Below are 19,301 nucleotides of genomic sequence, written 5' to 3'. Positions count from 1 at the left end.
AATTCCCTGATTTTCAGTGTGCACACAACAGCATTCACCTCAACTCTGTGTGGAATGTTTACAATATTTCCTTCTTCCTGTAAAAGCAGCTGATCCTCACCCACCATTCAGCAGTGCCCATTAAAAATGTCATCACAGCATACACAAGGCTCTACAATATTTTAAATGAGTGGTTTAATCCTACAGAAACAGCTTCACAAACAGTATTAGAGCTACAAGGGTAGCAGTGTCAGTTCCTCTACACCTGACACAGTTAACGCTGCCTTGACACCCTCAACCTTTGGGTACAAGAGCCCCTTTCTGAAATCCCACATGGTTGGCCTACATGTTACCCCAGGATGTGGAAGGAACCTAATGATGGTCACTGACCGCTCTGTGGCTGATCCCACCGGGTTCACTGAAGACTCTCTGGGAGTTTTTAGCAACTCTATTTCCGGTGTCAGCATCACCCATGTAACTCTTGTGGCACTAACATTCCCTGCTCATCATCCACAGCCCAGGACCTGATTTCTCCTCAACCAGCTCACTGAGCACTCCAGCAGGGACTGATGTTCATCCTAAAGAGCTCGCAGGGTTTTCACCTACCCCTTTCATCTGACTGCAACTGTGCCTCCAAGTCCTCTGGAGAGACATAGAATTCCTGCTCTTCGCCTTCGGGAGGTTTCGGTTTACACTTCCCACAGCAACAATTACAGCAGCAGCACAGACAGCAGCAGCAGTAGCAGCCTGTGATGAGCCCACAGAACACAAACAAGGCCTGCAGAGGACAAAAAACACAGAAATAGTCATAACCTGTGTCTCCTGTGCCATGACCACAGAGTTTGTGAGACTTGGATACAGAGTCAGAGAGCAAAACCACAGCAGTGCAGAGAGAGAATTCAGTAGCTACAGCTTTGTACTTCATCACCGAGAAATACTTGAAATTACGTGCAAAAGTGGCTACGATTCCCACATTTTACACTGAGGTGAATACTGCCAGCCTGGTTTGCTTGAATGATTCCTACAATTTAAGTTAAGTGGACTATTTTGCTGTATCTGGAAGAAGGTACAGGTCTAATAAGTGCATCTGTACTAAAATCCAGGTGTACAACAGTTCAGGACAGGCTGTAACATGCATAAATAACCCTGGAAAAGACTGAGCTGTACCAGCTGATGCACAGGTCATGATGTACCTATGGCAGGGACCTGGAGCAGCCCAAGACTGTGGACATGGCTGAGGATTGATGCTCCCAGTATGTGAGCAAGGCAGCTCCAAGCAAGCCAGGTCTGCCAGGTGCTTATCACAGTGACAATGGGCTAAAGTGAAGTCTTCCTATAGGTCTCTGTGCAACTGTTCGAAAAAAATAATTTTACAGATAGCAAACCAGCAGGGTGATATAATTATTGTCTTCCTTAGGGGAATCAAGAGATGGAGGCAATGCTGGAAAAGGGTAGAAAAATGGACCTGTGCAATGAAATGTAAGATTTTCTCCTGTGTGAGCCCAAGCTCACAGTCAGGACTCATTTTGCAAAATTATTTAGCAGATACTACTAGAGAATACCCCCCAAATCCTCATCTCTTCTAAATCTACTGCAAGAGTCCAAGCTTCAATTAGTAACCCAGGTCTTGCTTATTAGACCTGTATCACTGGAAGTTCCTAGAAAAATACTTCTGAACTCTAGATCATGACACAGTAAGAGAAGGTTAATTAACCCAGTGTCAGAAAATCAGCAATTTCCAAAGGTAAAACCAAGCACGCTTAGCAAATGGAGCTCTCTAAGAGTTTCCAATACCAACCCAGAATAACTTCCGTGCCCTTTTATTTACCTTTGCCCACCAGCTGGACAGCACGAAGTATGTGTTCACATTTTCTTCACCAAACTGCTCTGCTACATAGAGCCCCAGAGACCCATACTTATCGTAAATGTTCCGCTTTGTGGCATCGGTCAATATTGCGTGGGCATTATTGATCTCCTTAAATTTTTCTGCTGCCTCTGGATTATCAGGGTTTTTATCAGGATGATATTTCAATGCCAGTTTTCTGCAGAAAGAAAAAAAGAGAATAAAAAACGGGGTTTGGGTTCCTGTTTTTTGATTTATTTTTTTCTAATTCCGTAGCCTGCCACTCAAGGGAGACTTTCAAGTTCCAACTGTTTTCCTTCATCTGTGATTCAATTTCCCTGATGATTCTTCCTTAGATGATAATAAAAGGCTACAGCAGTGTCTAGCTTAGTTCACAGGATTGACTTCAGACTGTTGGATTTGACCCTTGGAAATCCAATGGAAAAAAATAAGAGACATTGAATAAAAATAGGTTTGGGATTTTTTTATCCTCAGCTCCAGCAATTTCCACCAGTAAGTTTTGCTCCTGCTACAGCAAAGACACACCACAAGTCTAAGGTATAGCACCAAAGAGTAAATAAAAGCAAATTGCCACAGCTGCTTGAAGTGTCTGAACTGCTGCTTCTGCAGTGTCTGAACACAAAAATAGAACAGATGATCACTTGTGGTTAATTCACCAATTCCTGTGCAGGAACAAAGTACTTTTCACTTCAAGCTTTGCTAGAATAGAAAACGCTTCTGAGTTTCGAGATATCAGGAAATCACAACACACCTCCCCTAATCAGGCCAGATCTCTTACAACTAACAAAAAAATCAGATTAAGCATTGATAAATGTGCTAGTTCTCACATGGCCCAGGCTATTTACAGACATCAGTAGAAATAACTGGTCAAACACCTCCTTATGAACAGAAAATACATGCTCCCAAGTAGAAAAATGACACAGAGCCAAATGCTGGCAGTTCTCTGCCACCACGAAAGGTACTTGTCCTCCTACAGAAAATGACCACACAGTCACACATATGAGAAGAACAGGACATGTCAGCTTTGCAGTGGGGAAATGTTTAGACAAATATAAAACAAAGATGTGTGCAAGCACTTGGATGTGCCTGCAAGTATCTCACAGCATTTAAAACCCAGCCTGAGTGTGCCCTTGGGTCACTTCACTGTGTACGATGCTGCTCCAGTAAATCATGGCCCTGGCTGCCACTTGTGCCCCAGTCTCAGGGAGGGCTGAAATAATCACAAAAGGTTTTATAAACCTGGAAAGGGCTTAGTCAGGCTGCAATAATGAAACATTTTTATTTCCTGTTTCCTACACATACACAAACCCCACAGCCCCTAGGCCAGCAAAGGATGTTCAGACTGAACATGATAAAGGAGCAGCAGAGGAAACAAGATGAGCTGAAGGTTCAGATAAGTGTGAAGCAGCTACATTTCACCCCAGGATCTCAATGGGTTGTTCCTCCAAAGGAAAAACTCACAGTCTTTCCCCTGAGGAAGGTAAAATTATTTTCCAGCTGCTTGAAGATAAATTATTCAAACTTCCACTTACAGCTTTTAGGAAGACAAAGCTAATTTTTGAGAATCTGTGGACCTGGTTTATTCCTAGACTTCACCATGTAGTTGCCATCAGTATTAAAAATGTAACTTTGGAAGGGAAAAAGTTTATGTAAAAGTTAAAGACTAAAGGAAAACAATTTTGCAACGAGTATCCTCATGGAAAGATGATGCTGACCCCTAGTGTAATCCAAACACATTGCCACTGGTCACATCAGCAAATGCACTTCAGCAGATTTATGGGGAATGTGGAAAGGAAGAAGTTACAGGACTCTTTTTTTGTAGTTTTTATTTGGTTAGTATGAAGCCATTTCATGTGCCCAACTCTTAAGGAAAGCGACACAGAAAAAAAATTGTCTTTTAAACTAATAACTCCACAAAGAGGAAGAAATTCTGAATAGAATTCTAGGAAAAAGTAATCACTGGTACTCTGTTTTCATCCTTGTGTCTTTAATCTCTATCTCTGTGTGCCAGAAGTGGAAATGATGGACATATCTGTGGTCCCCCTAAGACAGACACGAGGCTACATAACAGCAAGAGTTTAACTCTGATCATGGTCTTAAAATTCTGCTCAAATTTAGGCAAGGACCTTGCAGAATGACACTCTACATTTGAAAATTTAACTTACTAGATGTAAGATGGAAAAATTTAAAGCCTAGGCATATTTTCACACCCCCTTTTGCAAGAAGCAACCACGTTTTCACCTGGTTTTCCCACATATTTTTCTTGCAAAAGGTCTAAATAAACCAACTCAGGCTCCTACATAAGTAGACCATTTGCTGAACGCTGAATTAAAGCCATTTGTGCTGTTGGGACAGGCATAAAACTCAAAGCTTTACCTGTAAGACTTTTTGATATCATCTGAAGTGGCATTTTTGTCCAGCCCCAGCACGTGGTATAACGACTCCCCAGAGGTAGAGAGCGAGCGTTGCCTCTGGTCTGCCATCTTGAGCTAACCTGAGGAGAGAACTGGCCCCTGTCAAAAAAATAAAGATTAAGAAATGTTTAAGCAAAGGAAAAAAACAGACCTCCTTAAGCAAATCATCCTTTAAAACAGTGTTTGCACATCAAGATTCAGCTTTAATAAAACGTGCTTTGAAAAGGAAGGTAAAAAGTTATAAAATTCAGTGAATTATCAGTGAAAACAACTATTACATTGTTGGCACAACACCAGCCACCCTGAATCCCCACTGTATATACTCAACTCTTCTTTCCAAAAACCCCAAATCAACAGCTGAGGTGCAGCTATAGCTACATACTGCATAACACATCTATAAAGTCACCTCATCTTAATTTTAAGGTAATTTATTTGTGATCATACCTATAAAAACAACACGACAACAGAGAAGTTGCTGTTGAGGCTGCCTTTTTGCACCACACTGGCATTGGGATAACTGACTTAATTTGTATTATCTATTTCAGAAATTACATTAAAAAAAACAAAACAAACTTCCCCACAACTCCCAAACCCCAGTCCCCCATCTTATCACCAACACCAGGTCAAACAGAATCCTTAGATAAATCCAGTGTGACCAAGCCTGTGCATTCCACAAGGATAGAGGGAATGTCTGCCCAGAGAGCAGATCTCCTCTCTTGTAATTTAAAGTTGTGAATCCAACATTTAACATGCATTCTAGTTAAAATCATGCTAGTGAACACGGATTAACCTCCTGCTCCACATCCAAATGTGACAGATCCCGAAGGTGTCCCCTTTGCCATGCCAGGACCAGATCTGGTTATGCCTTCTCCCATCCTGAGGAGATCAGCTCTGCTGTTCTTTAGCTACAGAACTGCAGCCAGGATGAGCATCCAAGAAAAGACTATTGGCTATTTTTGGATCATGTCATTACAATTAGCCCACACCAGATTATGCAGCCTTTGAAAAAGATATTTAAAGCACCGGACTTTTCTAATTTAACCCTATGTCTTATATAACAAAGTTAATAACTTCAGCTTTCACAAGGCTGGCTGAAAGCAACACACTCAGCCCTCACCCTCTGCACTGCCTGGGTGGAACTGTGACCTCACAGCTCACAAACCCACAGCTCTGCTTCCAGCAACACATGGGAAGAGTCCCACCCACACAAGGGGGACCAAGTGACAAGGATGTGGACAGACACATCACCACTGGCATGTTCAGCTCAGATCCTGCTGTTGATTCTCTGCCTCACTTGGCCTCTCTGCCTTTACATTCATTTAACACTGGGCACCAGCTCCAGTTGTTCTAACTGGAATACACTGGCTAAACCAAACTCTCATCGAATCTCCTTCAAGAAGCCTTTGGCAATTCTACCCAGTTTAATTTAAAGCTTCCTATAGGAAGCTGTAAATTATTACTATTAATAACAAATAGTCTAAACTCTAATTCTCAGGCTAAAAATTCAAACTACACCCCAAATCTGGAAGATGAATGTGTGCGTAGGGAGTGAAAATCCTTTCTCTGCAAGGACACTTCAGTACCAAAAGCTTTCTGTATGGGAGGAAAATTACCGAGTGCTGCAAGACACAACACAAACAACTCACTTATTTCGGCATAATCTGATTCAGGGAAAGGAAAACCATATTTCAGGAGAGAAACTGCACACCCAGGCACACAGCAGATACAACCCTCTGGGACAGCCTTTCCCAAAGGCAGCCTCCCAGCCCCCTCTGCCCTGGAGCTGAGGTCAAAGACCGATGATCCTCATACGTCTCTGGTAATCTACCTAATCACACCAGCCTGCTCCCACTGCTTCCCAGGCTCCCTGCTCAGCTCCTCCTGCTCTGTGACCGTCATCACTTCCTCCCACCCTCCTGGGAACCTCCCTGAAGCTCCAGCACACCAGTCCCTGCCAGCAGCTCCCTGCCAAGGAGTGTCTGTCACTACTGCTCTTGGACAGGGACCTGAGAAGTCGGGGGGGTGGGGGGGAAAGCAGCCTGATTGGAATTTTACATGCTGACTTAGCCCTTCCAAGAAAGATACTGCTTCAAGCAGGAGCTTCCAGGGCATTATGGACATTTTTCCTAAAAGCTGCAGCTCTATTTAAACATAACAAACTTCCTGTAACATCAACCCAACATGCCCTTGGTGACAGATGCTGCAGATCACAGCCATACACCATGTTCTGCTTAACAAAATCTCTGCTGTTAAATTAGGGTCAATTTGTTTAATAAAAATGAATTTGGTTTACCAGGCAGTACCTATCAGTCTGCAGGCACAGGGATACAATTCCACACTGCTGCAGCCTTAATTGCTTCCATCTGAACAGTGCTGGGGATCCACAGCTCAGTGTAATGGGATGTTAACATTTATTTCTCCAAACTGGTATGAAATGGACACATTGGCCTTGGCACAAGAGTGGAGGACAAGGCAGTGATGGGAATTCATCTGGGAAGCTTTTTACTTAAGGGAACAGAGAAGTATTATTACTAGGAATGCAACCTTTGGCTCCTTAAATATGAAACAGACAATAAAGGTGCAAGTTATTTAAGTTCCGAGTTTTCCTAAACCTGGGTATCATTTATCCTGCTGTTTTCACACGTGGCTCTAATTCACAGTCCTGAAAGCTGCCCTGTATTTTTAAAAACTGTTGTGTTCAGCAGCAACAAGCCATCTGCTCCCTTTTCTAACCAAGCAGGATGCCCTGAAGAGGTTTCTCTGGGAAGGCTCTGGAGAAAGGTAATCTCCTGGATTAACCAGCACAGTGTTTAACCATCTGTGTGCCACAATGTCCTGCCTTAGTCAGCTCTATCACAACAGGCAACTGCTTTCAGCAGCACCAGGTAAGTACAATTGGTACCACCTCGCTGAAAAGACTCAGATTAAACCTGACAGGTTATTTATGGAAGTCATCCTCAATGTTCTAAATATATCCATGGAAAATTCAACCTTAGAAACACTGATTTTCTTTCCATCTTCCCAGAAGAATCCCATCAAGTTTCATGAAACTGGTGATACCTTAGTTTCTGCCAGGTCTGCTGACCCTTTTGGAAGCTGCATTTAACTCATGAAAAAGGCAAAGGGTTATTACAGCCAAGAAAAAAACCAATAGTTCTCTGCCAGTTTAGGGAATTAAATACTCACAGAACATCCCAAAGAATGTCTGCACTGAAAAGGATGACAACAGATCTGGTGGCTAGAAGCAGGGAAGGTGGAATTAAACTCCATTCGATCTGCTGCAAGATGCTGCAAAGAATTTCCATGGAAGTTGGCAGTAAGGGGGATCAATTTTTCCAAGAAAACATGCTGATCTGTGTGGCAGAATGGAGGGAGAAGGTACTGACACTGCTCACACAGACAGCAAGTGTTTGGGACAACACTGAACCACCCCTGCTGGGTCTAGGAAGAACTACCTTGAAGTAAAGGGATGGAAGACTAATTCTATGGACAATACCCACAAAATGTCAGTGTTGTTAGCCTCTGGAAGCAGACTAACAGCAGTACTTCTCATCTCACTCCAGGGCTGAAGCACTGAGTATTTATTCAAGAACAAACCTCTGGAAACTGTAATCCTCAAATATCACTTTTCCCATCTCCCCCTGCGTAAGTCACACAGGCACCGCTGTCCCTTGAATTTCCTTGCTGGAGGAAAGACTGCTTCAGGAAGGAGTTTTGGCTGTTCAGCTCCACTGATCAAAATCAGAAGGGGCACAGGAAACCAAACAATGTTAGCTTTAAAGATATTACAACAGCAGGACACTGGGGCACAATCTCCAGAATTCTCATTTTCTCAGTGTCTGTATATTCATCAGCTTAAGTTCCTAAAAATAAAATAAAATAAAATAATAAAATCACTCCCTGAATGGATGTGGCAATGCACAGACCTGTACACAGGTGCTATTCACAGCATTACAGAGAACTGTCTATCTGCAGTGTGGGGAATCTGGTTGTAAACAGCTGTTCCAGAAACTGAACCCACTGTAAAGGAGAAAATCCACCTCCTCCTGACACAGTGAATGACACCCACTAGACACAGGATAATGTGAGGTTATTAACCTTAATGGATACTCTCTTTGCAAAGGAGTTTCGTTAAAACCAGTGCACAACATCCTCCCAGTCTTCCAAAATATCACCAGTAACACAGAGAATAGAGAAATCCCCGAAAGGGAAAATAAGAACCAGAAGGAATGACCCAGACAGAAGAAGTGCTGGGAGTGCTGGACAGAGGGAGGTCACTGCTGTCCCAGCTCAGCCCAAACCTTCACATGTCTGTAACACAAACTACCAGGAATGCTGTCAAGCCCTCTACAGTTACAGTTTTAAATGCATATTAAAAGATGATTAAGAGTCCAACTTGGAAATTATGTTTTGCCAGCTCTTACAAAAATAATGTCTAGTCAATACTTTATTACACGACTTTAGAAAGCACTTGAGTATTTTAGGAAAGATTTGGATTCCACAAAGCACTGCTGCTAAGTGGTAAAATATAATGTTGGTTAAAGCTAAGATTTCAGCTTTTCAAAGATTTCCAGTGCAGAAAATTCACTACAGGTGTTAATCTAAAACAATTATTCTATCTCAACCAGTATTTATTAGTAAATGTCTAAATAAAATCACTGAGCCTGAAAGCACTTCAGTAAATATTGATTTGTCACAGAAAGGAAAAAGCACCACTGGCCTCCACATCCTGTCCATCTGTCTCAGAGTCACTTAGAGTTGTCCTCACAATCTGGTATTTTTCAAGGGAGAAAAAAAAAATTTAAAGGGGAGACGAGAGAAGCATACACAAGATAGTGTAACCACGAAAAATATGAGGTGTTTTAGGCTTGGCTTCCTGAGGTAGTAAGAGGTTTTTATAGGAAATTTTGAACTTTGTTTCCTCAGCAATATTTTGCATTTAAATGAGAAGCTACAAGAAGTAAAAAAAATCCAGAACTTACCTGGTGTCTATTTCGAGTATTCTACAGTAAGTGATAACAACCTTCACACACTTCTAAAACTGATTCTCCTAAAGATAAAACAAAAGCAAATTAGTTGTTCACCAATTCTGAAGTTGATGGCTCATTGAAAAATTATCATCACACTATTGGACAGTAAAAACACACAAGTGTTTTATAAATATTTGTACCATAGTAAGTCCCCACAATGTAAATACTTGTCTTTAGAAACAATAAACTGTCAAAATAAATGACAAATATTTGAAAACACAGATTCAAGGCCTCTATGGCGTGATCTATCATTTCAGTCTCTTTTCCCCAACCTGTTATCATGGGAAAGACATGACTCTGAGACACACCTACCCAGTTGCACAGAAACTCTAATAACCATTATCTGTTTAAGACTTTGGGCTTTTTCAACTTAGGCCTTTGTGAATATCTGCACTGAGAACACAAGGAGCATGTTTTTCAAGTCTTGGTAATCTGTTGTGCTGTTAGAGAGAGACTGTAAAGCAGCTTAGCTAACACAGCAGACCCCAAGCTCCAGCACCGGAGCAGCAGGCACAGCCTGCTCTGGGGAGCAACACCAGCTCCTCTCGCCAGGACAAATTTCCACCAAGAAAACAGCAGTGTCATTCAATTCACACTCCCTCATCCTGAAGCAGATCACCCAAAGGAAAAAAACAGTCTCATTTTGGCATACAAGGAGGGAGAGAACCTGAGAGGACCCAGCAGCACACACGAGGTCTTTCAGCGGTCAAGGCTCCAGATCAGCCATCACAGGGAAATAACAGAGCAAAGGGGCAAGAGCAGCCTAGGAAATGCTACATGATGCTATGGAAAAAATCAGGGAAAATCACTGCAACAGATTAAAACACCTTTCTGATTAAGCAGCCACAGGACACATCTAACCCACATCACCAATTATAAAGTCACTTATGCATTAGATGACTGAACAATAAACCTCGCGAGCAGAACTTCAGAGCAGCTTTTACCTGGCAAGTCATTGCTTAATTGTCATACAAACCCTTTCAACAGCTGTCAGAGAACAAGCTCTGAATGCACTTGAGAAATAAACTCCCCATTGAATTAATAATTAGGCCTTTCACGGGCTGGAAGGTTCCAGCATGGCAAACAGAGATGTTGGGAATACACCCAGGGAGCTGCTGGCATTGCTGCCCACAGCAGTTGCTTGTTGCCATCTGTAAGAAGCTGCCTGATCCAGCAACACATCCCTAAGTGGGTATGAATGAAACAACCAACAATTAAATAATCAGCTTATTGTTAATGGATCTGTTTAGTTCCTTTGATAGGAACTAGCAAAGGACTTTTCCTGAATAATGACAGGCAGGGAGTTAAACTTTCCCACTCAGAGCCTGTGCAACACCAGAGGGTGGACTAACTCCCCAAGGAAAAATGTCCTATTTTGTGAAGCTATAGAAGCTCCCAGGTCCTCTGCCCACAGCTTTCTTCATTAAAAAGTAATCCACAACAAGAACATTCTTTAAGCATTTATAAAAAGCTGAAGATTGTTAATGGTGTTGGCAACCAGAATTATGGCTTCCTACCCAGATGAAGACCCCTTTTAATTGTGCCACTGATTCTGTTTCAGACAGCAACTCCAGATCCAGGTATGTTGACAGTCAAACTATGTTCAATTTGTGGAAATAATATGAGTAGAACAGCAGAAAAAAGCAAAGTCCAGATGTACTTTGGAGACAAATGTACTTGAAAAAATGAGCTATCCTGCTAAGGTCAGAACTGGGCATATAATGATGTAAATATCATACAATGATGTGCGGATAGAAGGTTCAAATACAAGATTCTGGCCCAGGCCTCATCAAAACTCCATCAGCAGAAAAGTTAGTATTTTTTACAGCACATATATATATATATATATATATATATATAAAATAACCAGCCATATAGAGACTCAAAATATACAGAGAAATGTTGTCTCAATCTGGATGCAAGCAGCAATACTTCCTTCAGTCTCACAGCTATGCCAATACCAAGTTTCATTAAGAGCAGGCAGCCTGATTTACAGCTGAAAATAACCAAACAAGACAAAAATAAATTCCCAAGGAAACAACTTCTGGTAAAAATCAAAGTATATGAGAAACCCATGCCAGCCACTTCTCATCCTCCCTTCCCCAGTGCATCCTCTCTGCCAGCACTGAGCCAGCCCAGCACCTCCCAGGGGTTCGATCCCTCAGTTTCTGTTGCAACTGGCATTCCAATTTAGTGACTCAGGAATGTTTTGATCTCCCTAACCAATCTCATTATTCAGCAGGCCAGATCCACTGACCCAGAGCTCTACATAATACCCTGCTTGTAATTACTTGTAAATATCCCCCTTCCTTATTACATGATATTCACAGTCCAAACAAAAGCAGAGAAAATGAAAGGACAGATGCTGGAAAAGGAACTGGAGCATTCAAAACCCACAGCAGTGCATGACATCCAGTTCAACAACACACACAAGAAAGAAGGAAGTCTGCAGAGGGGAATATATACCTGTTTAAGAATCAGAAAATACAGAAATGAGTACGAAAATGAGACGAAAAAGGATTAAAGAATGATGAAGACAAGAACAAGCAAAGCTACACAAATGCAAACTGAATTCAGCAACACGTTAAAAAGGTGGTAAGTTTTGTAACATAAAGGAAGAAATTTGCTTGGGAGGTTGTGTGTTCTTGCAACCACTTCGCTCATAGCAAAACCAGCTCTTCCAGCCTGATTTCTCCTGCAAATTTGAATCCAATTTATGTACTGTTGTATCTTCCCCATATACTGGAACCATAAATATGCTCAGCACCCTTTCCTCCTCTAACCTAGAGACAGATACTCCCTTTTCCTTCCAGAAATCAGGCATGTTCTCAGCTCTACAGGACAAAAAGCACGTCTTTCTTGAGAACCCAAACCTCTCCTGAGAGACGCAGGTGAACCCTTTTTACTGAATAATTCTACTGACAGAATTGTCCTCATCCTGCTCTATATGTTGTTATCAGAAAGGGGGAAGTATCTTCAGGATACCTTGCTTCATAACCCATCTCCATCATGGACAGGAACTGTTATCACGGTTAGCAAGTATTTAAAGAAATAATGCTGCAATTAAGGCAAATAAAACAAAGTAAATCAATATACAGAATAGAAACTCCCAAGTCTTTATTTTCACACCCTTACTTGCTTGCATGACTTGCAAAATGAATCATTACTGGAAAAACAATGTGAAAAAGCTGAAGGCAAAGCAGTCTGGCTAACAAGTGCCTGCAGAAGACCACTACTATTTTACAGCACTCTTCTTCTCCCTGTAGCTGTCTTGAAATAAAGATTTTTAACCTATTAATTGGAGCACTAACATTTACTATTTCATTAAAGCATCCAAGAGTGTGTTTTGGTGTTGCTTATATTTCTTATATCCCAAAAGCCTTTCAGCTGAATTTTGCTATTCAGTTCATGACCTTTTGATAAAGATCATGTGAGAGATTTCATATCCATAAAAACATTCTGTTTTAACATATAGGCCCTGATGGAAAGCTCAGTATCCAGGGAATTAATGTAAATGCACACATCTCCTAGAAAAAAAGAACTTTATTGTGTTCAAGTCCATCTGCCTTGGGAACAGAGGACAGGTCTCCTACACTGAAAGACTGTGACACTAAAAACATCACTAAATTCTCTTGAGTTCTTTTAAAAAAATAGAAACACAGAGCTTTTAAATAATTGAAATCTGGAACAATACCATTTTTCTGCTAAATTCAAGTCTGAACTCATGTAACATCCACCTGCTGACTGCAAGAGAGGTTACACTGAAACGTGTGACAAATTTAACTACAGCGACACAGTGTTGTTTCTCTAATGAGCTTAGCAGATTAAAATGTAACCATTTAAGTCTGATTGACCAACCTGTTATAAAGACTTGTGACCTTGTACCCTACACAAGAGTAAGATTCAAATCTACTAAAGAACGTTTTCCATATTAGGGGAGAAAATATTAAGTATTGGATTTGCATTTTCTATCCTCCCTCCTCAATTAAAATAATTACTCTAAAAACCTGGGGGTGAGGGGTTAGTGGATTCCTTACTTAGGATTTCATTGCTCCTATTTAATCCCTCAGCAATATTAAATTATTGTTTATGACATCACAGCACTTTATGTGCAGAGTGCAAGCATCACAAACTGCATATGGCTATAAAAAAACCCCTACATCTGCTTACTCAGTTAGTTCAAAATCTCTGGAAAATCAGCAGCTCTGTTTGCTTTGCTCATTATTACTCTTAATTTTTACTCCCTATAAATAGTTTTTGAATCACTGTGACTACTCACTGCAAGTTCACTAGAACAAACCAGCCAACCCACAACATTCCCTGCTGTGGGTGGAGTGATGCTGATGCCACTTCTTCTGGAGAAAAAAATACCTTCAACTTCTTCAAAGGCATAAAGCCCCATTTCTGCTAATGGGTTGTATGAAGTACATAAATAAAAAAACCTCATACTGCTAATGATTATATCAATATAGTCTAACCCTTCAAAAATAAAAGAACTCTTGGAACAGATGGGTCTGCTCACATAAAAATGAGATTTACGCTACTATGTCACACCTGTAGGTAAGACAACTAAAGGCTTTTAAATAGGAATAAAAGAAAAAAGAAGTCTATTGTCTCGTTTAAGAAAAGGTTGAGAAAATCTCATCAGTTGTCAAAACATGAACCCCTTGAGAGAGTGTTACAAAAAGAGAATTTAAGGAGACAACGTTGATCCAAGCAGCCCCTTTTTACAGCACAGGAGGCTTTTGCCTGGTCAAAGAGAAGGAACAAAGTGAGGTTACAAAGTACAGCAAAAAAGCCAAATAAGCAGCCTGAGACACAAAAGGAACAGACAGGAACACATCTTTCAAATTACAAGTTGGTTGGCAAAGGGCAAGAAAAAGATTTATCCAAAATTAACTTGAAAGGGCAGGGGAAGGTGGCTCCTCTCTGTGCTCATCAACAGCAGCAGGAGATGGAGGGGAAAAAAGTTCTTTCCTATTTTCTTTTCCTATCAATTGTGAGGCAGATGAAAAGGTAAATGAGGGTTTCCCCCCACACACAATTTAAACAATTTAGAAGTATGGCCTTACAAACTGCAAAACATATACCAAAATTATTTTACACCTACCTTGGTGTTAGAATTGCTTTGTTCTCAAATAAAACACCATAAACACTCCTGGCAATTTCAATCATGGACAGTTCTTGTTAAAGACTTTGAAATAAAGACTTTATTTTAAAGAGTAAAAAACCAAAAAGGAAGACCAGCTTATAGCAACAACACAAGGCAACACCTGTATCTAAAATGATCCAGTCTGGTGCTTCCCTTTTGAGAAACTTCACCTATTTTCAGATTATTAATCTCTGTTCTTTAATGGTTGTCTCCCACCAAGCACACAAATCTTGCACTTCAAAAAGTTATGAATAAAAAGGCAAAACAAGCAGAATTGAACAGCAGAACTTACAAAGAATTTATATTTTCCAGAAACAACCACCCAGCCAGGTCAGGAACAGAAAAGCCAAAATGCCTTTATATGATTACCAGGAACCCAATGTCACTGCCTCTGTCAGAGCCTATTTCACAGGACATTAGGTTTTATTCTTAAAATCAAGCCTATTTATTTAATAATACAAGCAGAAAGTAAACTTCCCCCACCATTTACTTTTACCTCTTGTATCCAATCAGGTCCTTCAGCCTAAGATGATGCATAATTATTCAAGCAGCACATGTATCCACTCAGTTAAGTTCCAAAGGCTTTAGTTCCAGAGATTATTTCTTCTGCAAAGTTAAAAAATTAAGTATATCTGAAGATCCTCTCTTCTCCTAATTGCTCAACTGGATTTCCCCAGTTTTTGTGGAGGGTGGGGAAGAGACTATTTCATTATTTCACTTCCTTACAGAAACTGAACAATTGGTGTCGTAAAAGATATTTTAGGCTTGAAAAAAACAACGATAAGCCCAAATAAAAACAAAACCAACAAAACATCATCAGGAGTAAGTAAGGGGTGCTCTGATTAGAAATGGGGCACAGGCTGCAGATGAAACTCCTCTGATTACTGTGAGGGGTGAGCACAAACCCAAACAAACCAATACCCCCAGAGACTATCTCCAGGATACAGAGATATATATAGATATATATCATGGAAGACATTCTTCACTTCATGCCACAGATTCCTCCCCTCTGGATGGTGTCAGGTGTTACAGAAAATGGTTTAAAAGCCACAATTATATGAGTTTCGTACCTGCCCCATTCAAATCCCCAGCACATGGACATTCAGAAGCATGAAAGGAGTTAAAACTACAGAATTCCATGACAAAACCTGAACTGACCAGTACAGCTTGTGTTATGCAAACTTTTACTTGTTGTTTTGGCAGGAAAATACAACCAAGCTCCTTTTTGAAGGCTGGGTGACACCAGAGGTGACACTTCCATTGCAAATATTTCTGTTTCTTTTCAGGTGAATTAAACCAGAGCCCATGTCCAGGGGCAAACGCACAGTAAATCACAGCAGAAAGCACCTTGGGGTAGAGAACACATTTATTCCCAATGATTTTCCCAGTGATCCCAAATTCATCCCTATGAATACAATGCTAATGTCACAATATTCTTGTAATATCCCCAGAACGTTACCCAGTACACTCCCTGTATGTTGGAGTCAGCTCTTTTAGCTACAAATACCCAAACAAATCACAGGGCTGGATTTAAAACAGTTTTAATTTAAACTGGCATTCTCTTACAGGAGACAAACTCTTTGGTATTTTCTAACCATACAGTGTGGTTTCACCAACAAAAAGATTTATTTTATACTACTCCCCCACAAACCATAATGATATTTATTTCCCCTGTTCTCTCACTCTGCATACATTTAATCTGCAGACTGCCTGATGAAGGATGTCCTCAGTTCCACCACTCAGTCTAGCAACAGTATTTCATAGCTGCTTAAAAAAGAAAAAAACAAAGCCAGTCCATAATTCAGAAATAATAAGGCAACAAAGAATGTATTTGTCCTACTGATTTTCCCACTACCTCATTGGTGATTTAATAAGAAAAGACACAGCTTGAATTTCAGACCATAGACTTAGTTTGAAAACCTGACACTTCAGGAAAAACCATGTTCAGACTTTAATTGTAACTGAGTTTTCTAACACCGTAATTGGGTAAGAATTAGAACACATATAGATTTTAAATACTAGGTTTTCAGACAGGAGTCACATCTCAGAGGGCTTAGAACCAAAAGGCCACTATTATACTGGGGCATAATTTAACCACTGCCATTCCCAAGGCCTTCCAGTTTCAGCACAAAGTATGGAATTACCACATTTAGTCTTTTTTCCACCTAAATAACTGATAATAAAGTCAGAAAACTCTATGTATAATTTTTGTGACTGATGTTTTTATTTCTTCCTCTGATTTTCACTAACCCTGGAGTGTGACAGATGTCTCTTTGCTCTGCCTGTACCCCTGATGTATTGCCATCAGTACAATGTCAAACCAGGGTCATTCCTACCTGTATTCCCCAAACCACAGGTATGTCCTCCTGGAGATCCTTAACAGGAACAATATTAGTTGTAAAATAGCACCTTTCCTCATTTAGGGTTATTTCATAAATAATATTCTATACATCTACACATTTAAACAGCCTCAGAACAGCAAGAAGAGTGAAAGTCATCATAGACCCTTTTTAACAGCAAGAGGGACTCCCTGGCCTTTATACGGAAAACATCAACGGAACAAGTCACAGGAAGAAACGTGGTTTTCAGACAAGCTGCAGGAAAACAAGGTAAGGAGTTGTGCATTACAGGACAACCATAGGAGATGCTGGCTTTTCATCATCCAGGATGTTGCATCCAACATATATTCCAGGCCAGGCCCATAAAGTCATGTTGCCTGCTGGCTCTCTTATCCAAAGCACTCAAGGAAATAGTAAGGCAGGCTTGGGAAAATACCCTGTGCACCTTCCAAGCACCTTCTGATTAACTCTGCCTGCCTGGTTTTCCCAAGTCAATTGCGAAGAGCCAATGCTGCGCGAATTTAAATGCGCAACAAGAACGAAGTGAGCGAGTGTGGAAATCAGGAACTTTGTAGGAAAAGACAAAATGAGATATTTATTAAGGAAAAGAAATGTTTTCACTCGTTACTGTCCGGACAAAAATATCTCTATTGAACATGCATCTATTTTACTCTGTGATAAAAATGGTCTACTCCAAGCAAGAATGTTATTTCCCAGCATTAACATCAGGGCCTTCAGAAGAAGGACTGACTGACCAGTGATTGGTCAAATCAAACCCCAAAATGATACGATAAGTTTTCTAAAGAAAAGAAAAAATTCTAAAAACTCTTCAGACCCTATTTTTCCTTCACCACTCAGATTAGAAGAACTCCAAGACACACCTCAGAATCATACACGCGGAGAAAGCAGGGTCCCTATGTGACGGAGCTCGTTAGGAACCACACAGAAAACATTCCTCAAGTTCTCAAAGAACAGCAACTCAGAATGAACCTGGAACTTAAGTCTATTCATTGCTCTGAACAGTAACTGAATCTGGCTTTTAATTTCAATTTAAAACAGGAATATATCTGGTTATAGCTTCCCAGAAACAGGTCACCTCAGATTTTAGTGGATTTCATGGTCCCTTCCCTCCTCCTCAAGGAACAGCAGGCGAGGAGATGCCAGGAGTGCTGGGAAGAGTGTAGGATCCAAGACCTCCAATCAAGGTGCCACCAACCACTCCAAACCTCTTCCACAGCTCACAGCACCCGTCAAGGGCCCCTGCCCAAAATGCCATGTAGATCAAATCAGGTGAGGCGTATCAGATGGGTCCAATGTATCAGACCAAAGCTGTCATCAGTCTGACCTGGAACTACGTTGGGATAACTCCAGTCCCTGGTGGACGTGGACTAGAGCAGATCTTGAAAAAAACCAAACCCACCACTGCTTCAATTCCCTGTCCAGATGATTTCACAGGGATCCCATATGGACTTTCTGAAAGCATGTGAACACTTATTAATTTTATTCCCCGTCCACCTGCTTTTATCACAATGTCACATGTCTCCCAAAGACAGACTGCCACACTCCAGATTCTGAACAGGAACTTACACATCCCATTTGGTCTGCTCATCCCCCTTTCCTGTACTTCTAACTATCAGAAGCAAGAGCATCAGCTTCCATGATGACATTAGAACTACAGAGAAGAAAAATGAAGACATTCCTTAAAATATTTTTAACAACAATCCCTTAATTGCTTACCCTCAGGAAATGCTGGAAGCAACCTGAAATTATAAATATCTCACTTGATGGGGCCTAGCCTTGGTAGGAGTTTCCTGCACCTGGCATATTCAAGATTATGGCAGATATTACCACTAGTAACTGCCCACAACATCTGGAGTTTGGATCCCAAGTTCCCCTCCTCTCTACAAGCAGCTTGAAACCTAATTATGTGTTTCCAGTAAATGTCCCTAAATCCTCAAGCCATGAGAAGGAGATTCATAAGGAAAATTCTCTGAAAACTGACCCAGGCAAAGGCCCACATAAATAAAACTGCACAGCAACAGAAAAACCTGCTAAGATATAAAATAAGTAATGGCAGATGGAAAGGAAAAGATTTCTTCAAATTTTCATTTGAAGTACAGCCAAAAAATTAAAGACATAAAAGGGGAAATGCAAAGAGAAGACCTCTGTGAGTTTTTACTTTTTGGAACTGCATAATAGGTCACTGTAATGACATCAGAGAACTCTGGGCTTTTCCCTTCCCCACTGCAAGACATGAGCACTCCAGAGGTTCTGTATATTCAGTTTTTCTACAGATTGTTCTTTAAAATCACAAACGTTCCAGAATCCCTGACACCGAACACAACTTCAGTAAGACCCAGATGAAACCAAGGAAGGACTGTGAAGTTCCCTGTGACCAAAGCAGAAGCAGAACGGTGTAAGTGCTCCTAGAGCGAGCTGTTAAAACCAGTTCCTGACAGATATACAAATAAATATTCTCAGAGGGAAAGAGGAAGCACAGAAGGCAGCAGGGAGAAACAAGGG

The 19,301-nt window shown here is 40.8% G+C and overlaps 1 protein-coding gene across 2 annotated transcripts in view; it reads right to left on the bottom strand.

The window, feature by feature from the left end:
- DNAJC5 (DnaJ heat shock protein family (Hsp40) member C5) overlaps positions 1-19,301 on the bottom strand; it is a 31,089-nt gene that overhangs the window by 6,970 nt on the left and 4,818 nt on the right. Inside the window, exons 1-5 of one of the 2 annotated variants that reach the window (XM_048321556.1) lie at positions 14,936-15,010; positions 9,240-9,307; positions 4,220-4,356; positions 1,808-2,021; positions 586-757 (exon numbers count right to left, since the gene is read on the bottom strand). In XM_048321556.1, coding sequence (XP_048177513.1) covers positions 586-757; positions 1,808-2,021; positions 4,220-4,326 — 493 coding nt within the window. In that variant the 5' untranslated portion in view covers positions 4,327-4,356; positions 9,240-9,307; positions 14,936-15,010. Of the gene's footprint in view, positions 1-585; positions 758-1,807; positions 2,022-4,219; positions 4,357-9,239; positions 9,308-14,935; positions 15,011-19,301 lie in introns of those variants that run through there. The other variant, XM_048321555.1, reaches the window with a different exon arrangement.

Source organism: Corvus hawaiiensis, chromosome 17 (assembly GCF_020740725.1).
Source record: "Corvus hawaiiensis isolate bCorHaw1 chromosome 17, bCorHaw1.pri.cur, whole genome shotgun sequence".
In the NCBI taxonomy this organism is placed as follows: domain Eukaryota; kingdom Metazoa; phylum Chordata; class Aves; order Passeriformes; family Corvidae; genus Corvus; species Corvus hawaiiensis.
Note: the sequence above shows the minus strand (reverse complement) of the source record. Positions and strands in the feature narration are given on the sequence as shown.